The sequence below is a fragment of the Lissotriton vulgaris genome, chromosome 5, assembly GCF_964263255.1.
Source record: "Lissotriton vulgaris chromosome 5, aLisVul1.2, whole genome shotgun sequence".
In the NCBI taxonomy this organism is placed as follows: Eukaryota; Metazoa; Chordata; class Amphibia; order Caudata; family Salamandridae; genus Lissotriton; species Lissotriton vulgaris.
The window spans coordinates 406,289,304-406,309,047 of NC_141693.1; the positions used below are offsets into that span (position 1 = coordinate 406,289,304).

The 19,744-nt window shown below is 47.1% G+C and overlaps 1 protein-coding gene across 1 annotated transcript in view; it reads left to right on the forward strand.

Moving 5' to 3' along the window:
• Positions 1-19,744, forward strand: part of CDK1 (cyclin dependent kinase 1) — a 106,432-nt gene that overhangs the window by 71,936 nt on the left and 14,752 nt on the right. The window contains exons 5-6 of the mRNA XM_086921769.1: positions 6,489-6,659; positions 16,044-16,207. Of these exons, the coding sequence (XP_086777895.1) occupies positions 6,489-6,659; positions 16,044-16,207 (335 nt within the window). The remainder of the gene's footprint in view (positions 1-6,488; positions 6,660-16,043; positions 16,208-19,744) is intronic.

A 19,744-nucleotide genomic window follows, 5' to 3' on the forward strand; every position in this document is an offset into this window, starting at 1 on the left:
AACACAGAAGCGAGGACTGCAACGCCTGCGCCGTCTTCGCCCAGAGGACCCTCCGGGTGAGGAAGAGACAGAGGGTAGCACACGCCGCCCTCGGAGGAAAATCCCCGACTCCATCGCTGTACGAGCTGGGGATGTCCTCAGAGGAGGAGGACAACTCTGCCGCTGAAGACGACGGCTACACGGTCGTAGAGACCGATTACAAGAAGACACCTGATAAGGTAGGAGACTCGACGTCCCATAAGAACACGAGAGACCCTGAGTCTCGAAAGCACGAGGCCAAGAGCCCGAAGGCGCCAACGCAGCGTCATCTGCCGTCTGCGACCACAAGCAGGCCCAGCGGATCCTCGGAGAAGGAGTCCCTGGCGCCGAAGGCTGTTGACCAGCAGAAAGCGTCGAAGATCGTTGCTGAGCGTATTAGGTCCAGCTTGAGACCCCCAGTGTGTGTGCTTTGTTTCTTACAAGGACTCCCAGATGGCTAAAAACCTTAAAAAGCCCAAAAAGTCAAAGACCAGTCTCGAAGGAGGGTTTGATGTAAAAAGAAAAGGTTAAACCAGCTTAGACATTGACAAGCTCCAAAAGAGAGGCAGAAAATCTCGACGCTGAAACACAACCGTCTGAGTTAGAAAAGGAAAAGAAAATGCTCTAAGCCGAAATGACCTGCATCTTTAAATGCAAGAGGGATTTGAACGAAACAATTCAGCAATTCAAAATTCTGCCAAAAAGTTGTCCTTGTCGGAAAATTTGAGCCACCGGCAACACCAGAACCTGTCGGAAGAAGAGTACTACTTCGAAGCCGAAAGAGAGGAAGAGGACCAAACCTATCACAGTTCTGCTACCTTGTAGACACAATACCTACAGTGGCGATCTTGATGCCGAATAACCAGAAGGGGTAGCTGCATACCCCTTGAGGCCCTTACCACCAGATGACATTGGTATGTACAATCGGGCGATAAAGAAGGCAGCAGACACTTATGGAGTACTATTAGAACAAGAAAAGCCACAATGTTTTCTTCTAGAGACCTTGCAGCTTACACAAACAAGGAGTCAATTTCTTCCCATGCTACCTAGTGTACTGGACCAGGGTAAGTAAGCTTTTAAAGAACCAGCTACATGCAAAGCAGTCATACCAAGGGGTAAGTGCCAGCTGATCCCCTGATCACTGCCACAGCTAGGAAGAGAGCAAATGTACCTACTAATGTGGGGCCACCACCAGACAAAGAGCAAAAGAATGCATCTCATGGGAAGAAAGGTGGAACGAAGTGCAGCAATACAATGGGGCATTGCAAATTCAAATGCATTAAATAACAGGCATGCATACCACCACTGAGAGGAAGTAGGGAAACTACTGAAACTACTAACTCCTGCCAGACCAATTCCAAAAAAGGGCAAGCTTGTTAGTGGAAGAAAGGAAGAACATGGCTAACACATGTTTAATATCCGCATTAGATGAGGCAGAAACATCTAGCAGACAGATGATCTGAGTCACTGAAAGAAGGCACACCTGGCTGTGAATTTCGGGTTTTAATCCGAAAGCATATAATAAAATTTGAAACGCCCCATTCAATGGTGAACAACTATTCGCAACATCTGTGGACGACAAATTAAACCAATTGAAGGAAAATGAAACTGAAAAGTCCAAGGGAGCACTACAATTCCGCGGTATGCATAGGGGCACGCCCTCACGGAGACCAACAGGCCGAGGCAACCACCAACCTGTAGCCTCGCATCAAACCTTTCAGCAGGGTTACCAAGGAGTAAGCCATGGTCCACAACTGGGCCAGCAACAGCAGGGGTCGCAATACCAACACGGAAGGCAATCCTTTCGAGGGCACCCTTGTGGAAGAGGCCAATCTCAAAGAGGGGGACATCAACCCACCTCCACGTGACTTCACTGCAAGATTTACGCACACTCCACAACTCGGAGGGTGAAAAAGACACCACATAAGAACAGTTCACAAAAGACAAAGTAAATGTCCTAAACCGGAACCAATACCTACAACATGTAACACCAGTGGGAGGCAGAATAAAAGACTTCTTCCACGAGTGGAAGAAAATTACATCCGACAAATGGATATTAAACATGATACAATCTGGATACAGCATAAAACTTGCAAAACAGCCTCCAAATAACAAGGTTCATTCTGTAAAAGAACTATCTCATTTTGATCGAAGAGGGGCAAGAACTGCTGAACAAGGAAGCCATAGAGGGTACCATACAAGGAAAGGAACAAGGGTGTATATTCCACTTATTTTCTAATACCAAAGGTGAATGGAACCTTACGGCCGATACTTGACTTAAGGTTCCTAAACAGATTCATAAAGAAAAAAAATAACAACCTTACAGGAGGTAATACCTCAGATACAGGAAGGGGACTACATTGCAGCTATAGACTTAAAGGATGCATACTTGCACATCCCCATAAACGGCAAACACAAAGGTCTATTAACATTTGTAATCGACAAAACACACTACCAATTCACTGTGCTATCATTCGGGCTAAAATCAACACCAAGAGTCTTCGCAAAATGCTTAGCAGCAGTAGCAGCCCACCTAAGAAGGCAAGGGATTCAGGTTTATCCATATCTAGACTGGTTGAAAAGAGCAAGCTCATACAATCTTTGCAAACACATATAGCAAGTCAGAGACATTGGTCCAACTCTGTTTCGCAATACACTAGGAGAAATCGTCAACTGAACCAGAACAAGTAAAAGATATTATTAGGGGCTGAAATCAACACAATACTAGGGAATGTATTTCCAAGCACTAAGAACATTTTCAATACTGAAGGAGATGCATCTATACCACAAGGAGCAATCTTTGACCGTGAGGACAGTGGGGAAACTGTTAGAGATGATGGCTTCATGCATTCATCTGGTACCAATATTCGACTTCATTTGAGACCATTCCAGGAATGGCTTAAACAACAATGGTCACAGGCAACAGGGAGTTGGGAGGATTTGGTGGTTGTCACACACACAGTTTATCAGGATATGGCATGGTGGAACAGAAGAAACATAGCACAGGGGAGATTTTCAACACAACCAACTCCAACAGTCCCCATTACGATGGGGAGCGCACATTAACAACTTCAAAGTAAAGCTATTGTGGACACAAGGATGCGCAGAAACACATCAACTTCTTGGAGTTAAAGACCGTGTTCTAGCCTTAAAAGCCTTTCAGAACGAGCTTTACGGGAAGAGGGAGTTAATTCAAACTGACAATACCATGTTTTACATCAACAAACAAGGAGGAACACAATCGCTAACACTATCATCCCCAGCCCAACAATTATGGAGATTTGCAATCCCAAGGAAAATAGATTTACTAGCAATAAATCATCCAAGGAAGGACAACGTAGAAGCGGACAGACTGAGCAGGCAAGCGTCTGCCTTCCACGAGTGGGAAATAAATGCGACTGAAATCCAAAGGATATTAAAAAAAAAAATGGAACTCCACATATTGATGTATTTGCAACACCCCACAATGCAAAATGCCAAAGTTTCGCATCCAGGCAACCATTCAAACAGTCGCTAGGGAATGCGCTATGGATAGACTGGTCAGGGACATTTGCTTATGCTTTTCCTCAGATTTCACTGCTACACAGGGTAATCAACAAATGCAGAGTCATCCACAGGACATTAATACTCATAGCACCTCAATGGGCCAGACAAACCGTGTTCTTACAGATTTTGTAGATGACTCTGGGGATGCAATATACAAATTCCCTCAAAGGTGCACTTAGCAGCTGTCCTAGCATACACTAGGGGAAAAACAGGAAAGAATTTCTTCACATTCCATGTGGTCAAAATATTCCTGGAAGGAGCCAAGAGAATAGCGCCTCCAGAGAAGATGCACCACCTGCATGGAACCTCAATGTAGTACTAGCTCAAATGACACCATTCAAACCAATGCACAAGGCAACACTACAAATGCTCACACTAAAAATCGCTTTTTTAGTGGCAATTAAGTCACTACGAGGAGTAGGTGAATTGCAAGCCCTAACCCTGCAAGAGCGCTACTTCCAGAATTGTCATGAGAACTGATCCACAATTTGTGCCAAAGGTGGTATCAAAGTTCCACGTAAACCAAGCGATACAAACAGCAAGTCTTTTCCAATAACCCAAGCAGAAAGGACGTTACACACCCTGGATGCCAGGAGGGCAGTCATTTACTACATAGAAAGAACCAACGAATTCAGAAAGACAAAACTATTCTTTGTATCATTTGCCGACCGTTTTCTTCGGCGACCAGTCACAAAGAATACCATTGTAAGATGGATTGCTCAAGCCATACAATTATGCCACGAACAGGCAGGACAAACATTACAAGGAGCACCGCATGCTAATTCAGCAAGGATAAAAGGAGCAACAGTAGCCTTTCTAGCAAATACACCTATTCAAGACATTTGCCAAGCAGCAACATGGTCTTCAGTGCGCATGTTCACAAAGCACTACTGCTTGATTATTCAAATGAAAATAAGGAAGCACAAGTAGGACAAAAGGGTCTTATAACATATATTCACAAACCAACGCTCATCTTCTTCCCAACCACCACAAGACTAGCATACTGCTACAAAGTCTATGCACATAGTGAATCCTGAAAAGATTCACGCTGCCAAACGTATTGTTTCTTACCTGTTGGTGTAGTTTTGCAGCTTGAAGAATTTACTGGATTCACTAACGAACCCACCCTCCTCCGCCAGGAAGATGAGACTGAAGAAGGAACTAGGTCAAAAACTAACAATTGAATAAAATAATTCCGGACCCAACCACTAGATGGTGAAATAATGCACAGCATAGTGAATCCAGAAAATTCTTCAAGCTGCTAAACTACACCGACCGGTAAGAAACTACAATCTCTGCCACTCCTCTGACTTTTGTTGGAATGGGGGTCTTTTGTTCATTCACTCCAGACATGATCCGTGTGATCGAAATCAGGCCTTTCCCTCTGAAATCCATTCATCTTGGCATGGCACAGAAGCATATATTGAACTTCCCTTGCGCTGAGTTTTTGTTTCATTGGTTGCCTCTGTACCATCCTAGTAAAGAGAAGGGAAAATCCATATTTTGTTGGATTCTTTCTTGAGATTCCCCAAGTTTTCCCACTGTGCAAAGATTGAGTTCTCTGTAGTTTAAGAATTGAGCTTTAATGGGCCTAAGGGAAGCACCAGGCGAAGGTCTCTGTACTAGTGCACGATTTGTCTGTTTGATCAAAAAGCACGAAGAGAGCTGCTCTGCTGGTCCTGTTCGGAGCCAGGATTAGAAGTAATTCTGGTTGAGCCCCCGCTCGATGCTTTGGGGAAACCATAATAGATTACGATTTCAGTCTAGGACAGCTCTCTGCATCTTTAATTCTTGTGGACATCTACCCTGCGGAGCCCTGAAGTTTCTGGACCATGTGGTGCGAGGACTAAGCGCATCCTCCAGTGTGTTTCTGCTTCAGCGCCGAGATACCCTCATGGGTGAATCAGCGCTATACAAACCAATAAATATCAAGTGACTCGGCCAGTCGTGTTGTCTTTTGCCAGAGGAGCACCCCATGAGCTCCCACCTCACAATTTTAATTTGAAGTAGTTGACGGAAAGATTGTATGGCCACTACTGCTGGAGATTCCAGGCACACTCCACCAGGTCAGAGGGCTACTCCAGACACACAGTGGGCAGAGTTAGGGATGGTTGCCCCCCACCACTACAGGCAACCGCGAAAGTGGGTGCAACAAGATGGGGAGAGGAGTACCTTGCCCAACAGTCTCCTCTGACTCACCGGCTCCTCCTGTTTATTGATGCCAGGACTTAGTATTACCTCCTTTGAACTCTGCATCTGGAGCAGCTCCTAGCTCTTTCTTCCTACTTTAGTAAGCTGTAGATGCTTTGCGCTACAAAGGCACAGGGAAAAGCAAAGGCACTTGAATGATTCCGCTTTGCATACTAAGACTACAATGCTGAGCTCGGCAAGGAGAGGAAAGTATGGGGCAGGATCTGGGGAGCTATTTGACAGAAGGAAGAAATTTTAAAATAGAGGGTATGCTTTTAGGTGAGCCTTACAGATGGGGGCTAGTGGTACTGTGGATACTGGGCAGACTAGGTGTAAGACATTGGGAACTGGTATGACATTTGGGAGATCAACAAGAATTAGCTCCCACTCTCCCGCTCCAAACTAGTGACGTTGTCTCTGGCAAATTGCTTGTGTTCATTTTGGAGCCTTTTCAGAGACTATTTTAGAACACTTCTTGCCCAATTCTGATATGACTGGGAACCAAAATGTGTACTGGCAAGGCAATTTTTGAATTGGCAGGCCTATTCCAACCGACACCCATCATGTTGCCATAGGTGTTATACAATTTTATGGGTTCAAGATTTCAATCTTTGTTTGGTCTCTTATGAATTGAGTCAGTGTCAAGTTTTTCATGAATAATTTAAATACAACTAGTTCATTATTTAAAGTGTAATGTCTGATTAACAATGTTTGTTTTTCCTTTCTGTCCCCAGAGTTACTTATACCAAATCTTTCAAGGTATTGTGTTTTGTCATACACGCAGAGTCCTACACAGAGACTTAAAACCACAGAATTTGTTAATAGACAACAAAGGAGTAATTAAATTAGCAGATTTTGGTTTAGCACGGGCCTTTGGCATACCGGTGCGAGTTTACACCCATGAGGTGAGTCTTTTTTATTTTATATACTGTTTATCCATGCTTATTTGTATTGAATGTTTTTTTTTCTGCTGTTTTGGCAGAGGACTGTCTAATTCAAGTGTTACACCTGTAGTTGGAATGATTGAAGGCTTTTGCAATGAAACTCTGCTTTAATATTAATATTGTTTAATTTCTGGCCATGTCTACTAAAGTTTTGTTTCTTAGCTTGTTTCGTAACATGGTGTTTTGCCTTTCTCCTGCTTTGAATTTAATATAAGGTGTTGGGCTGACATGGGGAAAGGAACTGCAAGATTCTTGTCTGACCTGTGTGTGTGTGCATCATTCCCATGTGCAGACTTTGCTCATTGTTGCATCATGGTTGTACCTTTTCAGCTTTTGGTATTACATGAAATTCTCTTTAAAGAAAATGTATTAATTTTGAAGATGGGAGGTGTTTAAATATGAAAAAAAAATGAATAGCACCCTAGCACCGATTCTAAGTCCAATCTATTAATTTAGTGGTCAATAACAATCCTACGTTGTTCCAATATTTTATAGCTTTTTTTATAAAGACGTTGCGTACATAACGCCACAGAACTCTAAGCTTATTTCACCATATTTAAAAAACACGGTTCTTTCGACCTGCAATTCTCGAATGTTAAAGGGAGGGAAAAGCCCACTATTGTTGTAACAAATGCACGTTATTCAAATCTTCAATATTCCCACAGTGGTTCTGAGAAAATAAAGCTGTCATGCCAGTAATGAGCTCACTGGCCACAGGACTAGAACAAATGGAGCCATGTACCTGCCGATCCCATGTAGATTAGGCCATTCCAATTGAAGTTTAAAACCCACATCCATCTTTCCAGTTCTGGAAAATACGGGCTTCTTTACTCGTGTGCCAAACTTGTACTAGAAAATGAAGAATTCTGAGATGCAGTCTTGTAATAGTTCACTGTGTGTATGTATTTAAATGTAAAAAAAACTCCATGCCTACCAATGTTTACCTAAGTCTATTTAACCTTTGAAAAGTTTAGGAAAATAAAGACTTGGAATCCAAAGTAGTAAGATTAACTATTGCAAATAGAATTCATCACATTTATAGGTGTTAACTTATTTTTTATGAATGAATAAATGAAGTAAGAATGTAGCTGAATACAACTGAGATCAAGGATTCCCATTGCACCGTATGAAGTGGGCATTTTAAGTCTCTGCAGGCTGAGTTGCAATTGTCAATTTGCCCACAAATGTTTGTGAAGCTGCTCTCAAAATCTAGAGAGTGAATGGGGAAAATCAATACTAGAATTGACACCTTTTTAGAAAGGCAATTTAGCCTAACGAGTACCGCATCATTCACATAATCGGATATGAGTTCTTTCAGTGAGGGTATTGTTTCAGAACTGCGAATCAATATTGCAAGGGGCTTAATAAATGTAAATGGCTGACAAGGGGCGTTCTTGTGTGGTCACTTTGTCAGTTATTTTAACTGCAAAATTGTTTTTATTACTTTGGCACTTGAATTGTAAAATGGGATTTAACATAGGTAAGTACGGTATATTTTAAAAGGAAAAGTAGGGGGTCATCTTATACGCCCAGTCGTCTTATATGCCAGCAAATACGGTATTTTACTACTCTGCATGGAATCCCTCCTTACCCACATACCTTTGCATTGCAGAGTTTCATTATCCCTTCCGAAACTTCATTTTCACTAATTAAAGCACATCACGCAAGGCAGCACTTAATACTTCTAGGGTGTTGAAGTTTCGTTACATATATTCTCATATAAAAGTCTGTAGAAAAGAGATTTTTTCTCCTTATTTTAACTCACTGTTGTCTACCCCCAGTCCTGGGACCATGGTGATTAGATAAACTGTCTCTATTGGATTTTGTGCTTCAAATTGCCTGCTTCTTCTTCTTTGACTTCTGTTGCCTGTTGGAAGCCAGGGGCCCCTGCGTAGGGAATTTGTAATTTAAGCCTCTAACCAATACATGGAACTATAGTAAAATCAAAGTCCAAATTTAAATGGGAATTTCTGAACCGGAGCTCTGCTTCCCTTTTCAGGGGGAGATGATTGACGAATCCCATCGAATTCGTTATTTTTTTTTTTCAGTGTGCAAGGTAACTATGTTCCCAACAAACCCTACAGGGCTCGAACCATGCCGGGACTGTCAAACAGTTTGTGACTATCCTGCAGGTCTGACTCTGGTGTTTGAACTCAGGGCACGATGTCCATGTGCCCTCTTGTACCCGAAGATTGTTCAGGATAGTGAAGCAACGCTGGATGTCCCCTAATACTGACCTAGTGCACTAAGTCCTGTTCCTAGCAGAGCTCGCAAACCTGCTCTCCCTCTCCAATTTGCCACTCTGTCCAAAGAGAAGTTGGGAGGATGTTAAGGTGCCAATATCTCCCTCTCCTGATCGAAGGAGCCTTTTCGACAACTGGCCCTGTTGTGCCACAAATTTCCCAGGTTGTTGAGGAATCTAATGAGGCCACAGTGTATTTGTGGCACTCTTTCAGCTCCCTTGGGCCCCAAGAACCTGCAGGGCACCTTGTAGAATTCTTGCTGGTGGGTCGTCCATCAGCGCTGTGTGTGCCCCCGAAGCCCACTTCTGGTATCACTCTGACACCAAGGCGTGCTCCATTTCCTTAAGTCCTGAGGTGGGGGTGGAGCCCCTGCTGACTGATGTAAGGTCCTGAATCGAATCTATCCCGATTTCCGCACTAAGCCTCCATTCTAGAGCACCCAGTTCCTTTGCTTGATCTCAAACAAAACTCATCCTGTGAAACACTTTCTCGGAGGCTTCATCTTTATGGCTCTGATTCTGACCAGTTTACTACCACCCGGTGATAATTTACCCCCCCCGCCCCCTCCCCCACCATTACGATAGCAACTTTGTATACATGGGCTGTCCTGTCTAGGGGCAATAATAGCTTTGGCACTGAGCAGTTTGCTACAATATGCAAAGGATTCTCTTTCAGTGTGTTTAAAGCAAGTGCTTCCCGGGGACTATGTTCTAGATTGGTTTATCCCTGAAAGTTGTATCTTTATACATCTAGGCAAACAGTTCTTGGGTATTTTGGAATGGATGTGACCTCCCTGAGTAAGTTCAAAATTTGGTTAACAATGAGTCTTGTTGCTGCCGAATTGGCAAAGAAGGGCTACCTGGATCTTTTATGACTTTGTGACTTCTACAATTATGTGCGACTTCTACATATGCTTTTGTTCACACAATATGGACCTCTGCTCCAGACACCTGGAGATCTGGTTACCTGCAGCAAGTTTTTTTAAAAGGGTATCTTCCTCTGGTTATTAACTAGTCTCCTAGTAAAGATCTAGCTTCATCACCATTTCTGGAAAAAAATAAGTTAAAATAACCTATTATCTTAAAGTAAGCTTCACTCCAGATAAAATTCTTTGACATGGAGTTCTATTTTGGAGGTACTCCTGCCTTTGATTCACTTATTAAAGTCCTAAATATGCCTCAGGAATGTAGGCATATGCTACACAAACAAAATCAGAATGTTCTGCCAATCCATTTAGTTTGTGGCAGGCCAGTTAATTTCCTACGAAGTGTAGACATCTGAAAGCGAAAGTTTTCATCAGCAGCACCCCTGCACGTCAGAAGGTGGAGTTGTGCGTCTCCGCATCCGTCGTGATCGCCGAGATGACATCGCGGCAGCTCTTTAGATGCCGTCCTCGCTCGCTGACGTCAGTTCTTTCATCCGCTCCAGCAAGGGCAGATCCGGAGAGACCGGCACCCTCCCAGTCAATTTTTGACTGAGTTTTTTGGGACTTTTGTCTGTCTTTTGAGTCTTTGACTCCTGGTGTATAGGGATGCCCGGTTTCAAGTCTTGCAAAGTTTGTCTCCGCATGATGTCGGTGATGGACCCGCACGACGAGTGTCTCTGCTGCCTGGGGTGGGCTCATGACCCCACGTTGTGCCTAGACTCGAGGGCCATGGCTCCGAAACTCAAGGTCCCGGTCCCGTGGGAGGTTTTTACACTCTGGGCCTTCCCCTAGACTGTCCCGTGACACAGCTCTGGGTGCAGGTGGTGCCTCTCCCACGGCTCCGGCGGAGCCTACGCCGTCTGCCTAACCGCCCTTCCTGGGCCAATCTGCAACTCTGGCCCAGCTGCAGGAATTTCTGTCTGCCAAGGCCCGACTCTTTAGCCCATCTATCCCCTCCGGCACGCATGTGGGTCCGACTGGGGATCCTCGTTCTTTGGCGGTTCCAGCCCGACGTCGTGGACTGTTCCGGCCTTGTCGCCGTGAGACCAGCATGGATCCATGCAAGGATCCCAGCCGATGTCACTTGACCTCGTACGACCTCCACCAACATAGACTGCACCAGCGTCTGCCAGCTACCTGGCAGATGTCGTCCCCGGCATCCACCCTGACGTGGAGACTGCTGGAACGGTGTAGCTCGACTCCGATTCCGACAGGTAATTTTTATCCCTATTTCCATCCTCCTCCATCTTTCTCACCTGCCCAGCAGGTTATGGAGGACGGGGAGCACTGGGTGGGGTATGAAGACCCTATTGCAGCCCAATGCCAGTTAAACCCGGACTGGACAGAGAATTTGGGGGACGCCGGTGATCTGGATTTCTCAGCAGAACCTTGCGCACTCTCATTCTACTGTGACTACGGAGAAGGGTGGTACTTATTCAGTGGTGTAAAGTAGGGCAGCCGAGGCTCTCCACTTCGAACTCCCTACAGTGACCATCAGGACTAACCTCCTGGCAGAAGTGCTTTGGCCGGCAGCTTTCTCTGCAGAGCTGCTGCTCCCCTTTAATGATGCACTTTACGACGTCCTTTTAGGCACTTGGTCCAGGCCCAACACAGGGACTCCTGTGGATAGGAACATGGCCCAACACCCTGGGTGACCCCATTTTCCTCTCCCAACACCCTACCCCTGAGAGCTTTGTTGTCCAATCCTCTGCGTCCACAAGTGCATTTCCTTCCGCACCTCCGGACAGAGAATCCAAGAAACTGGGGCAGTTTGGGAAGATTATCTTATCTTCTGCCAGTTCAGGGCTGCGGTCTGTGAACACTGCATGCCTCTTGGGCCGTTTTTCCCACTCTGTGGGTTAGTGGCGCAGGTGCTGCCTTAGTGCCCGGTGGAGGCACGGACGGTGCTCTCCCAAGCTATTGCTGAAGGGAGAGATGCAGCCAAGTAAACGATTCCTTGTTGCCTTGACACCGCCGACTCGCTGGGCAGAGCGATTTCCACGACAGTGGCGCTCTCGCCGTCACGCTTGGCTGAAGACCACTGGCTTTTCAGGGGATGTTCAGAACACTCCGATGGACATGCCCTTTGATGGCACTCTCCTTTTTGACGAGGCAGATCGTGCGTTGGAGTGATTTAAGGACTCTCTGGCTACGGCCAAGTCCTTGGGCCTTTCGGCCACGCGCAGTCCTTCGGGGTCTACTTTTCGCTCCTTTCTTGGTCAAGGAAGGGATGGCCAGACACGTTTGTTTCAAAGCCATAGGCCTGCGCAGCAACAGTCTCTGCATCAGTCCACTGCCTTCAAACCTTCCTAGTCCGGTGTTTCAGGCCCACCAGACGTCAGTGGGCGGCAGGATTCGCCATCGCCTACCTCACTGGCGCACCATCACTACGGACAGGTGGGTTTTACAAATTGTCAGATGTGGCTACTCCCTCCCCTTTGAGACCACCCCTCCAGTCATGCCACCTCAGGTCGGGGATCACTTGGCTCTTCTCCAGCAGGAAGTTGCGGCCCTCTTGGCCAGTGGGTCATCGAGCACGCTCCGCCAGAAGTAGGTTGTGGTGGTTATTCCCACTACTCCTGGTTCCGAGGAAAGACAAGGGGCTGCGTCCAATCTTCGACCTTCGGAACTTCAATGTCTTCCTCCGGAAGGAGAAGTTCAAGATGCTCACACTTGCTCAGACTGGATGGTAGCGTTGGACTTGCAGGACACCTATTTTCATATCCCAGTCCTGCTGGCCCACCGGAATTTCCTGCGATTCACAGTAGGCCACAAGCACTTTCAGTTCACTGTGCTCCCTTTTGGCCTTACCATGCCCCTCTGGTGTTCAAGTAAGTGGTGGTGGTCGCAGCTCATCTGCGCAGATCAGGGGTTTCAGTCTTCCCCTCTCTCGACAACTGGTTGTTGAAGGCGGGCTTGCCCCAGTAAGTTCTCGCCCACCTCCAGACTACGGCCGACCTCCTGCAATCGCTGGGGTTCCCCATCAATGTGCTGAAGTCTTACCTGATTTCCTCTTAGAAGCTCCTCATTATCGTACAGTTTCTGGATACAGCGCAGATTTGGGTTTAACCTTCTGAACAGCGAGTCCGGGACATTCGAGCTATCATTCCGATCTTTCGACCCTTGTCCTCGGTTTCAGTCGGATGACCTTGAGGCTGCTGGGCCTCCTGCATCCTGCTGACCAATCATGCCAGATGGCATATGCGGGCTCTGCAGTGGGACCTGAAGTTCCAGTGGGCGCAGCATCGAGTGGACCGGTCTGAGTTTGTCCATATCTCGGAGGGCACTGCACAGCAATTGCAGTGGTGGCTCATGAACCAGCATTGGGTCAGCGGCAGATCACTCACCCTTCCCAAACCAGAGCACACAGTGGTGACCGATGTGTCCTCCTGGGATGGGGCAGCCACATTGGAGAGGCGGAGATCAGAGGCCTCTGGTCTCCGGCGGAGTCCAGGCTCCATTTCAACCTTCTGGAGCACCCAGCAATCCTACTTGCACTGAAGCCATTCCTTCCCTCTGTCAAGATGGAGAGTAGTGCTGGTGTTCAGACCATACCACTGCAATGTGGTCCTGCAAAAAGCAAGGCGGGGTGGGGTTGTGGACTCCATGTCAGGAGGCTCCACGTCTCTGGACATGGCTGGAACAGCAAGGCATTTCCTGGGTGCTTTATCACTTAGCAGGTTCTTTGAACGCCAGTGCGGGCAAACTTAGGTGCATGATGGATCACGAATAACGTCTTCACTTGGAGGTGGCGCAAGGTCTCTTTCAACAGTAGGGAGAGACTTCGTTGGATCTATTCGCCACCGAAGAGAACGCGCAATGTCAGCAGTTCTACGTGTTGAAATTTCCAAGGTGGCACTCGCTTGGCTTGTCTATTCTACACCGTTCAGCCTATACCACTTCTACCCAGAGTGCTGAAGATGAGGAGGCGCGACCAGGCCCAAGTCATTCTTGTGGCCCTGGACTGGGCTAGGAGAGTTTGGTATCCCTAGCTACTCAGAATGAGCGTGGATCCCCAGATCTGACTGCCACTTCGGGAGGATCTTCGCTCACAGCAGCAGGGGACGGTCCTCCACCCGTACCTGTCCAGCCGCCACCTCCTTGCGTGGAGATTGAGCGGCGACAGTTTATTCCCTTTGACTTTCCTCATGAAGTCTGGCAGCCAGGCGTCCCACCGCTAAGTATATGCCTGCAGGTGGAACAAATTTGTGGCATGTGCACAGCAAAGGCTGTATTTTTCCTTTCTGCCCCTCTTTCAGAAGTCCTTTTGTTCCTCCTTTCTTTGGCCCAGCAGGGTTCTGCTCTGGGCACTATTATGGCCTACCTTTCAGCAATTTCGGCCTCTCAGGCTCCCTGATCAGCCCTCTTTCCAAGTCCCCTGTTGTAAATAGGTTTTTCAAGGCATTACTCATCTTTTCATTCCTATTCCATTTGTGATGCTGCGTTGGGACTTTAATTTGGTTCTTACTTATTTTATTGGCGCTCCTTTTGAGCCGCTTCACAGCTGTCCTCTTCGTTTATTGACTTTGAAGACTGCTTTCCTGGTTGCCATTTCCTCCACTAGGCGCGTGAGTGAGCTCCAGGCAATTTTCTGTAAACCTCATTTTCTGTCTGTTCATCCGGACATGGTTGTGCTTTGCACTCGTCCTACCTTCTTGCTAAAGGTTGTTACTGCCTTCCACAACGTGCAAAGTTCCACCGTCTGGACCCAAAACATGCACTCATTCTACCTGAAGCGCACACAACAGTTCCGGGTGGATGACCAGCTCTTTGTTGGCTACATAGGGGCCAAGAAAGGCCAGGCTGTACACAAGAGGACTATCTCCCGCTGGGTCGTCTTGTGTATAAAAGCCTGTTATTCTCTGGCTAAAAAGGAACCTCCGGTAGAACTACGTGCCCATTCTACCAGCGCGACAGCAGCTACTACTGCATTGGGACGCGGTGTCCCCCTGCAAGACATGTCAGGCATCCACGTGGGCCCGCTGCACACTTTTGCTGAGCGTTATTGCCTTGACAGAAGAGACGGGAAGAGACTGCTTCTTTGGCCGTTCTGTTCTCTGACTTTCTGGTGCGATCTTGGTTCGCAGACCCACCACCGGGGTTGGTATTGTTGGAGTATCTATTTTAAGGTAAGGAATTGATCACTAACCTCTTTCAAATGCACAAGTTACTTGCCTTCGGTAACTATTTCTCTAAGACATTAGTTAGTGATAGATTCCTTACCAACCCACCCTCCCCGTTTTGCGAACTGTTTTCTAGGGTTAAGGTCATCCCTTTCAGGACCCTAGTTTTAATGCACCAGTGGTCAGTACCTTGCATTACTGGCGCGGATAGTTGTGTACAGAACTGATGTCGACGCGCGAGGGCGGCCTCTAAGTAGCTGCCGCGGCCTCTAAGTAGCTGCCGCGGCCTCTAAGTAGCTGCCGCGGCCTCTAAGTAGCTGCCGCGGCCTCTAAGTAGCTGCCGCGGCCTCTAAGTAGCTGCCGCGGCCTCTAAGTAGCTGCCGCGGCCTCTAAGTAGCTGCCGCGGCCTCTAAGTAGCTGCCGCGGCCTCTAAGTAGCTGCCGCGGCCTCTAAGTAGCTGCCGCGGCCTCTAAGTAGCTGCCGCGGCCTCATCCCTGTGCCTGCGACTGAGGCGGAGCCGCACAATTCCACCTTCCGACGCGCATGGGTACTGCTGACAAACGTCCCGGATCTAGTCTGACACTGGTAATTCTAAGGTAAGGAATCTATCACTAATGTCTCTTACTGATATATCGTTACCGAGGTTAAGTAACTTGTGCACCTATTCTCTAGCTCCTTACCCTTTCAATTATTTATATATATATATATATATATATATATATATATATATATTTTGTCTCCCTGAGAAACTGAAATTTATTGATTACACCACTTGGCGGGATGGGTATGCAAAGCTTTGCACCCTGTAAATTACTGGTAACATGGTGCTGGCTGTAGTTGTACCAATGTTTGAGAAGTTATGTATTGAAAATGTTAAATCTAACAAATTACTGTATCTTGGCTATGAAATTTTAGTTGTAATTATTTTAGATTTGTTTGATTTTCAAGTGTTTTATGGATATTAGTAGAGCTGTTTGTTTTATGGTTTATTGGATATAGGAGGTTTCTATCAAAAAACCTCTTTAGTGAGTCTGAACTTCCTGTTTCTATCTAGGTTGTGACTCTGTGGTACAGAGCTCCAGAAGTGCTTCTTGGGTCACTTCGGTACTCCACTCCTGTAGATGTATGGAGCATTGGAACAATATTTGCTGAAATGGCAACAAAGAAGCCACTTTTCCATGGAGACAGTGAAATTGACCAACTATTTCGAATATTCAGGTAGTATCTGCTTGGAAAATGTAGAACATTACTTTTTGATGTGATTTCGTGCAGTGTACATTTTTCTACTGAAGTGCTAATGAACACATTTCCAGTCATTTTCTATGCACATTTTAACTCGTGGCCACTAGTCACTTAGTTTCTGATGGGTACATCTGGCAGTAGATTCCTCACCGTGTGAATATACCCTACACCAGCATTCGGAAATTTTTTGTAGATCGCCAGGCAGACTAGGACGACGTCACAGAAGCATGTCTCCGCTCGCGACTCCGCTGACGTCACTGGAGCCATAGGAGAGACTCATCGGTGTGATGACGTTGGTTACTTTTTTTCTGCGCTGTCGACGCTACCTGTTTTCTTAGACTCTCCGTTGTTTCACTTGCTACTTTGTGTTACTGGTCTTCTTGTTTCCTTCTCGAGGATGTCGTCGGAAGTCTGGATTCAAGCCCTGCAGGGAGTGCGGAGGACACATGTCTATTACAGATCCTCATGAAGATTGTGTCTGGTGCCTGTTGTCTGCTCACGACGTCTAGGGATGCGTCTGCTGTAGAAAAATGAATCCAAAGACGTTAAAGGAAAGAGGCTAAACTCTTCATGGCGAAGATGAGGAAGGAGAAGAGGTCGTAGAAGTTCGTGGTCGCGTTCCAGGTTGAGGTCGGGCTCTAAGTCTACAATGGGGCATGCTTCTAGATCTAAGAAGAGGCATGGATCACGAGGCCTTTCAGATAAAGACACTGCTCCGAAGTCGACCTCACCAACTCCTTGACGTCGTAAAGACTTTGTGTCGCCTTCTCCATAGAATCGGGGTTCTCCTGTAAGATCGGCTTCGCCAGCACATTCTCAGACGCCGGCTCCATCTCAGACTTCGGCACATGCTCCGGTGGAAGAAAGGTTTAAAGGACAGTAAAGCCACATCCAAGTTTCTGGGCCTTCAGGCTCAGCCTAGAGGTTCTTTGTACAGGAAGTACAGAGGTTTTAGGAGGTTGTCCTTTTTGACCTACAGACAGCCTCAGCAGCAAAACGCCTTGTACGAGTCCTACAGGGGCAAGAAAAAGGTCGTCCACAAGGTCTTCAGTACTCCTCTTCCTTTTCCTCTGAAAAAAGGTGCGATAGATGCCTATTGAGGATGGATGCACCTTTAAGGCCATGCCCATTGTCCATAAAGCCATGAATGAAATGGGACCAAGAGTATTACAAGAAATTTTCCCATCACAGGCCTCTAAGATCATTAAATCATCTTCCGCAAATATGGTCTGTGTAACAAAATGTAAAAATCAAAATGGGTGTAAAATCCTTTCAGGTTAAGGGTTGAACTATGGAATAAGCTGCCAAATTCCTTGAGCATGTGAACCTGCTGAGTTTCAGGAAGAGCCTGTGGATTTGTACCGAGATTCTCATGTGTGACCGCTCTTTAACAGAAGGTGCCTGGTGTACTGATTCAGTTTACAAATAATTAAATAAAATAAAAGTGGCTGTAACCATGTGAAGGCATTCCAAATTGAGTATTTTATCTTGCTGTTGGTGAACCTGCCTGATATAGTGAGTTGATCACTACTTGTAATTTTGCATGAGATATCCACTAGTCTATTCTTATAATGTGGTCCCTGTCACCACACTAATATTGCTTTATATGATTTTATTGAGCTGTAAGTAGCTTTTTTTTTTCCAGAAAAAGTTGGCACCCCTGACCTAGTGGTACTACCTGTGGTATAATAGGATGGTGGTCTGGCCACTGTTAGTGTTGCTGGATTGACCTGATTAATTTGGGAAGGTAGAGAGAATGTGGGCTCTGACTCTATACACCTGGAGACTTTTTCCGCGGGGCCATATGCAGGGAATCTCCAAAGCTTCAGGTTCGAGGCATGTGGGCTGCTAAATTCACATCTAGTGCATAGATCGCCGCCTAGTGTTGGGTCCGGATGATTGCACCTTGTTGTCCTGAAAGAGTCTTCGAAGTATCACGAGATAGGTGGCTCCTCCCCTGGACTACAGTGCGCATGGGCATCGACTCCATCCCCAGATTGTTTTTTTCCGCCATTGGGTTCGGATGTGATTTTGACGTCTCCTGTTCGGAATCGATAAAACAACTTTATTAAGGCCAAAAGGCTTTACTCACTCGTCAGTATTGTTCGCGTTCGGTCTCGTGTTCATTCCTACTCTTCGAGTGGGATTTCGTGTGAGTCGGTGACTCTTCGATCATCGAGGCCCTGTCGACGCAGCAAGACCCCGACGTTGATAAGATGTAACGGAGTCCGTTCAAGTACTGCCCCGTGTGTGGTTCAAAGTACCCACACATCGACGTGCACCCGGTGTGCAACAAGTGCCTGTCGCCGGACCATGACGAGGCCAACTGTATGGCCTGTTCGAGATTCCGGTCGAAGAAGACCATCAAGCTTCGGCGCGTGGCGCGCCTTGAGGCCCAGCGATCGGCTCCTGCGCCAGCGGACATCTTCGGCGACCCCGCGGCAGATGAGCAGGAGCTTCACCTGCAGATTTCGCCGGCATCGGCGGAGGTCGAGACCGACTACGGAGAAGCAGTCGAGGACCACGACCTTGAGGAAGACATCGAGGAGGTAGGGGACGACGGAGAACCTTTTGGGGCCATGGAAGATAGCTCGGAGGATGAGCTATGCCCCGACCCATCCTTTACAACGGCTCAGGTCACGGGATCGCCACAAGGCCTTACCCACGACCATACGCCTTGATCCTCCGCCCCGCCTATCGGCCCGGCTATGGACACCTCTGCGGAGCCGCCATTACCGAAAACGAAACCGAAAGTGAAACCTTCGGGTTCGACCAAGATGGACGCCACTCCATCGACACCGAAGACGTCTGCTACGTCATCGACGCCTTCATCCTCGAAGGCGTCTGCTACGTCATCGACGCAGTCTTCTTCGGATACCTCAAGGCCGAAAAAGACTGTTGATGCGGCTAAGGTACCAAAAGTGGTTGAGCAGCCAAGCTCAAAGGAGGCCTCGGTGCAGCCTAAAGTCAAGCCCACCGCGTCGGCAGACAAACCAGTCGGCGATGCCAAAAGAGGCGCCGTGCCAAAGCCGGGTGTCCCGGCACCAAAAGTCGGTCGATCCGAAGACATCGACAGCGACGCATGGAGCCGTAGACTGTGGCGGGAGCTCGGCCGACGGCGCATCAGCAGCTCCAAAGGCAAAAAAGGTGTCATTCACGCTCCAGTCTTCCCCAGGGGGTGGATCGAAGTCTACAGTCGGATCGACTAAGCCGTCCGCTTCTTTTACGAAGCAGGTACAAGACTCCCTCAAACGGATTCGGGACAAAGAATCCACTTCGGGCCCGAAGATTACCTCGGAGACTACTCCGGTTCTACTGAAGAAGCAAGCCTCGATGCCGCTTCACTTTACCTTGCCACCAAAGGTGGTGCCGAAGGCTTTTGCGCCTCGGTCGATGCCCAAGGACTCGGTCGAAGGGGGGCATACTCAACTAAGTGGCGGTTCTGGTCGTCAGCCCTTGTTGGATGATGAGTCGGAACACTTTATCGATGCTGACACTGGAAAACACCCTCAA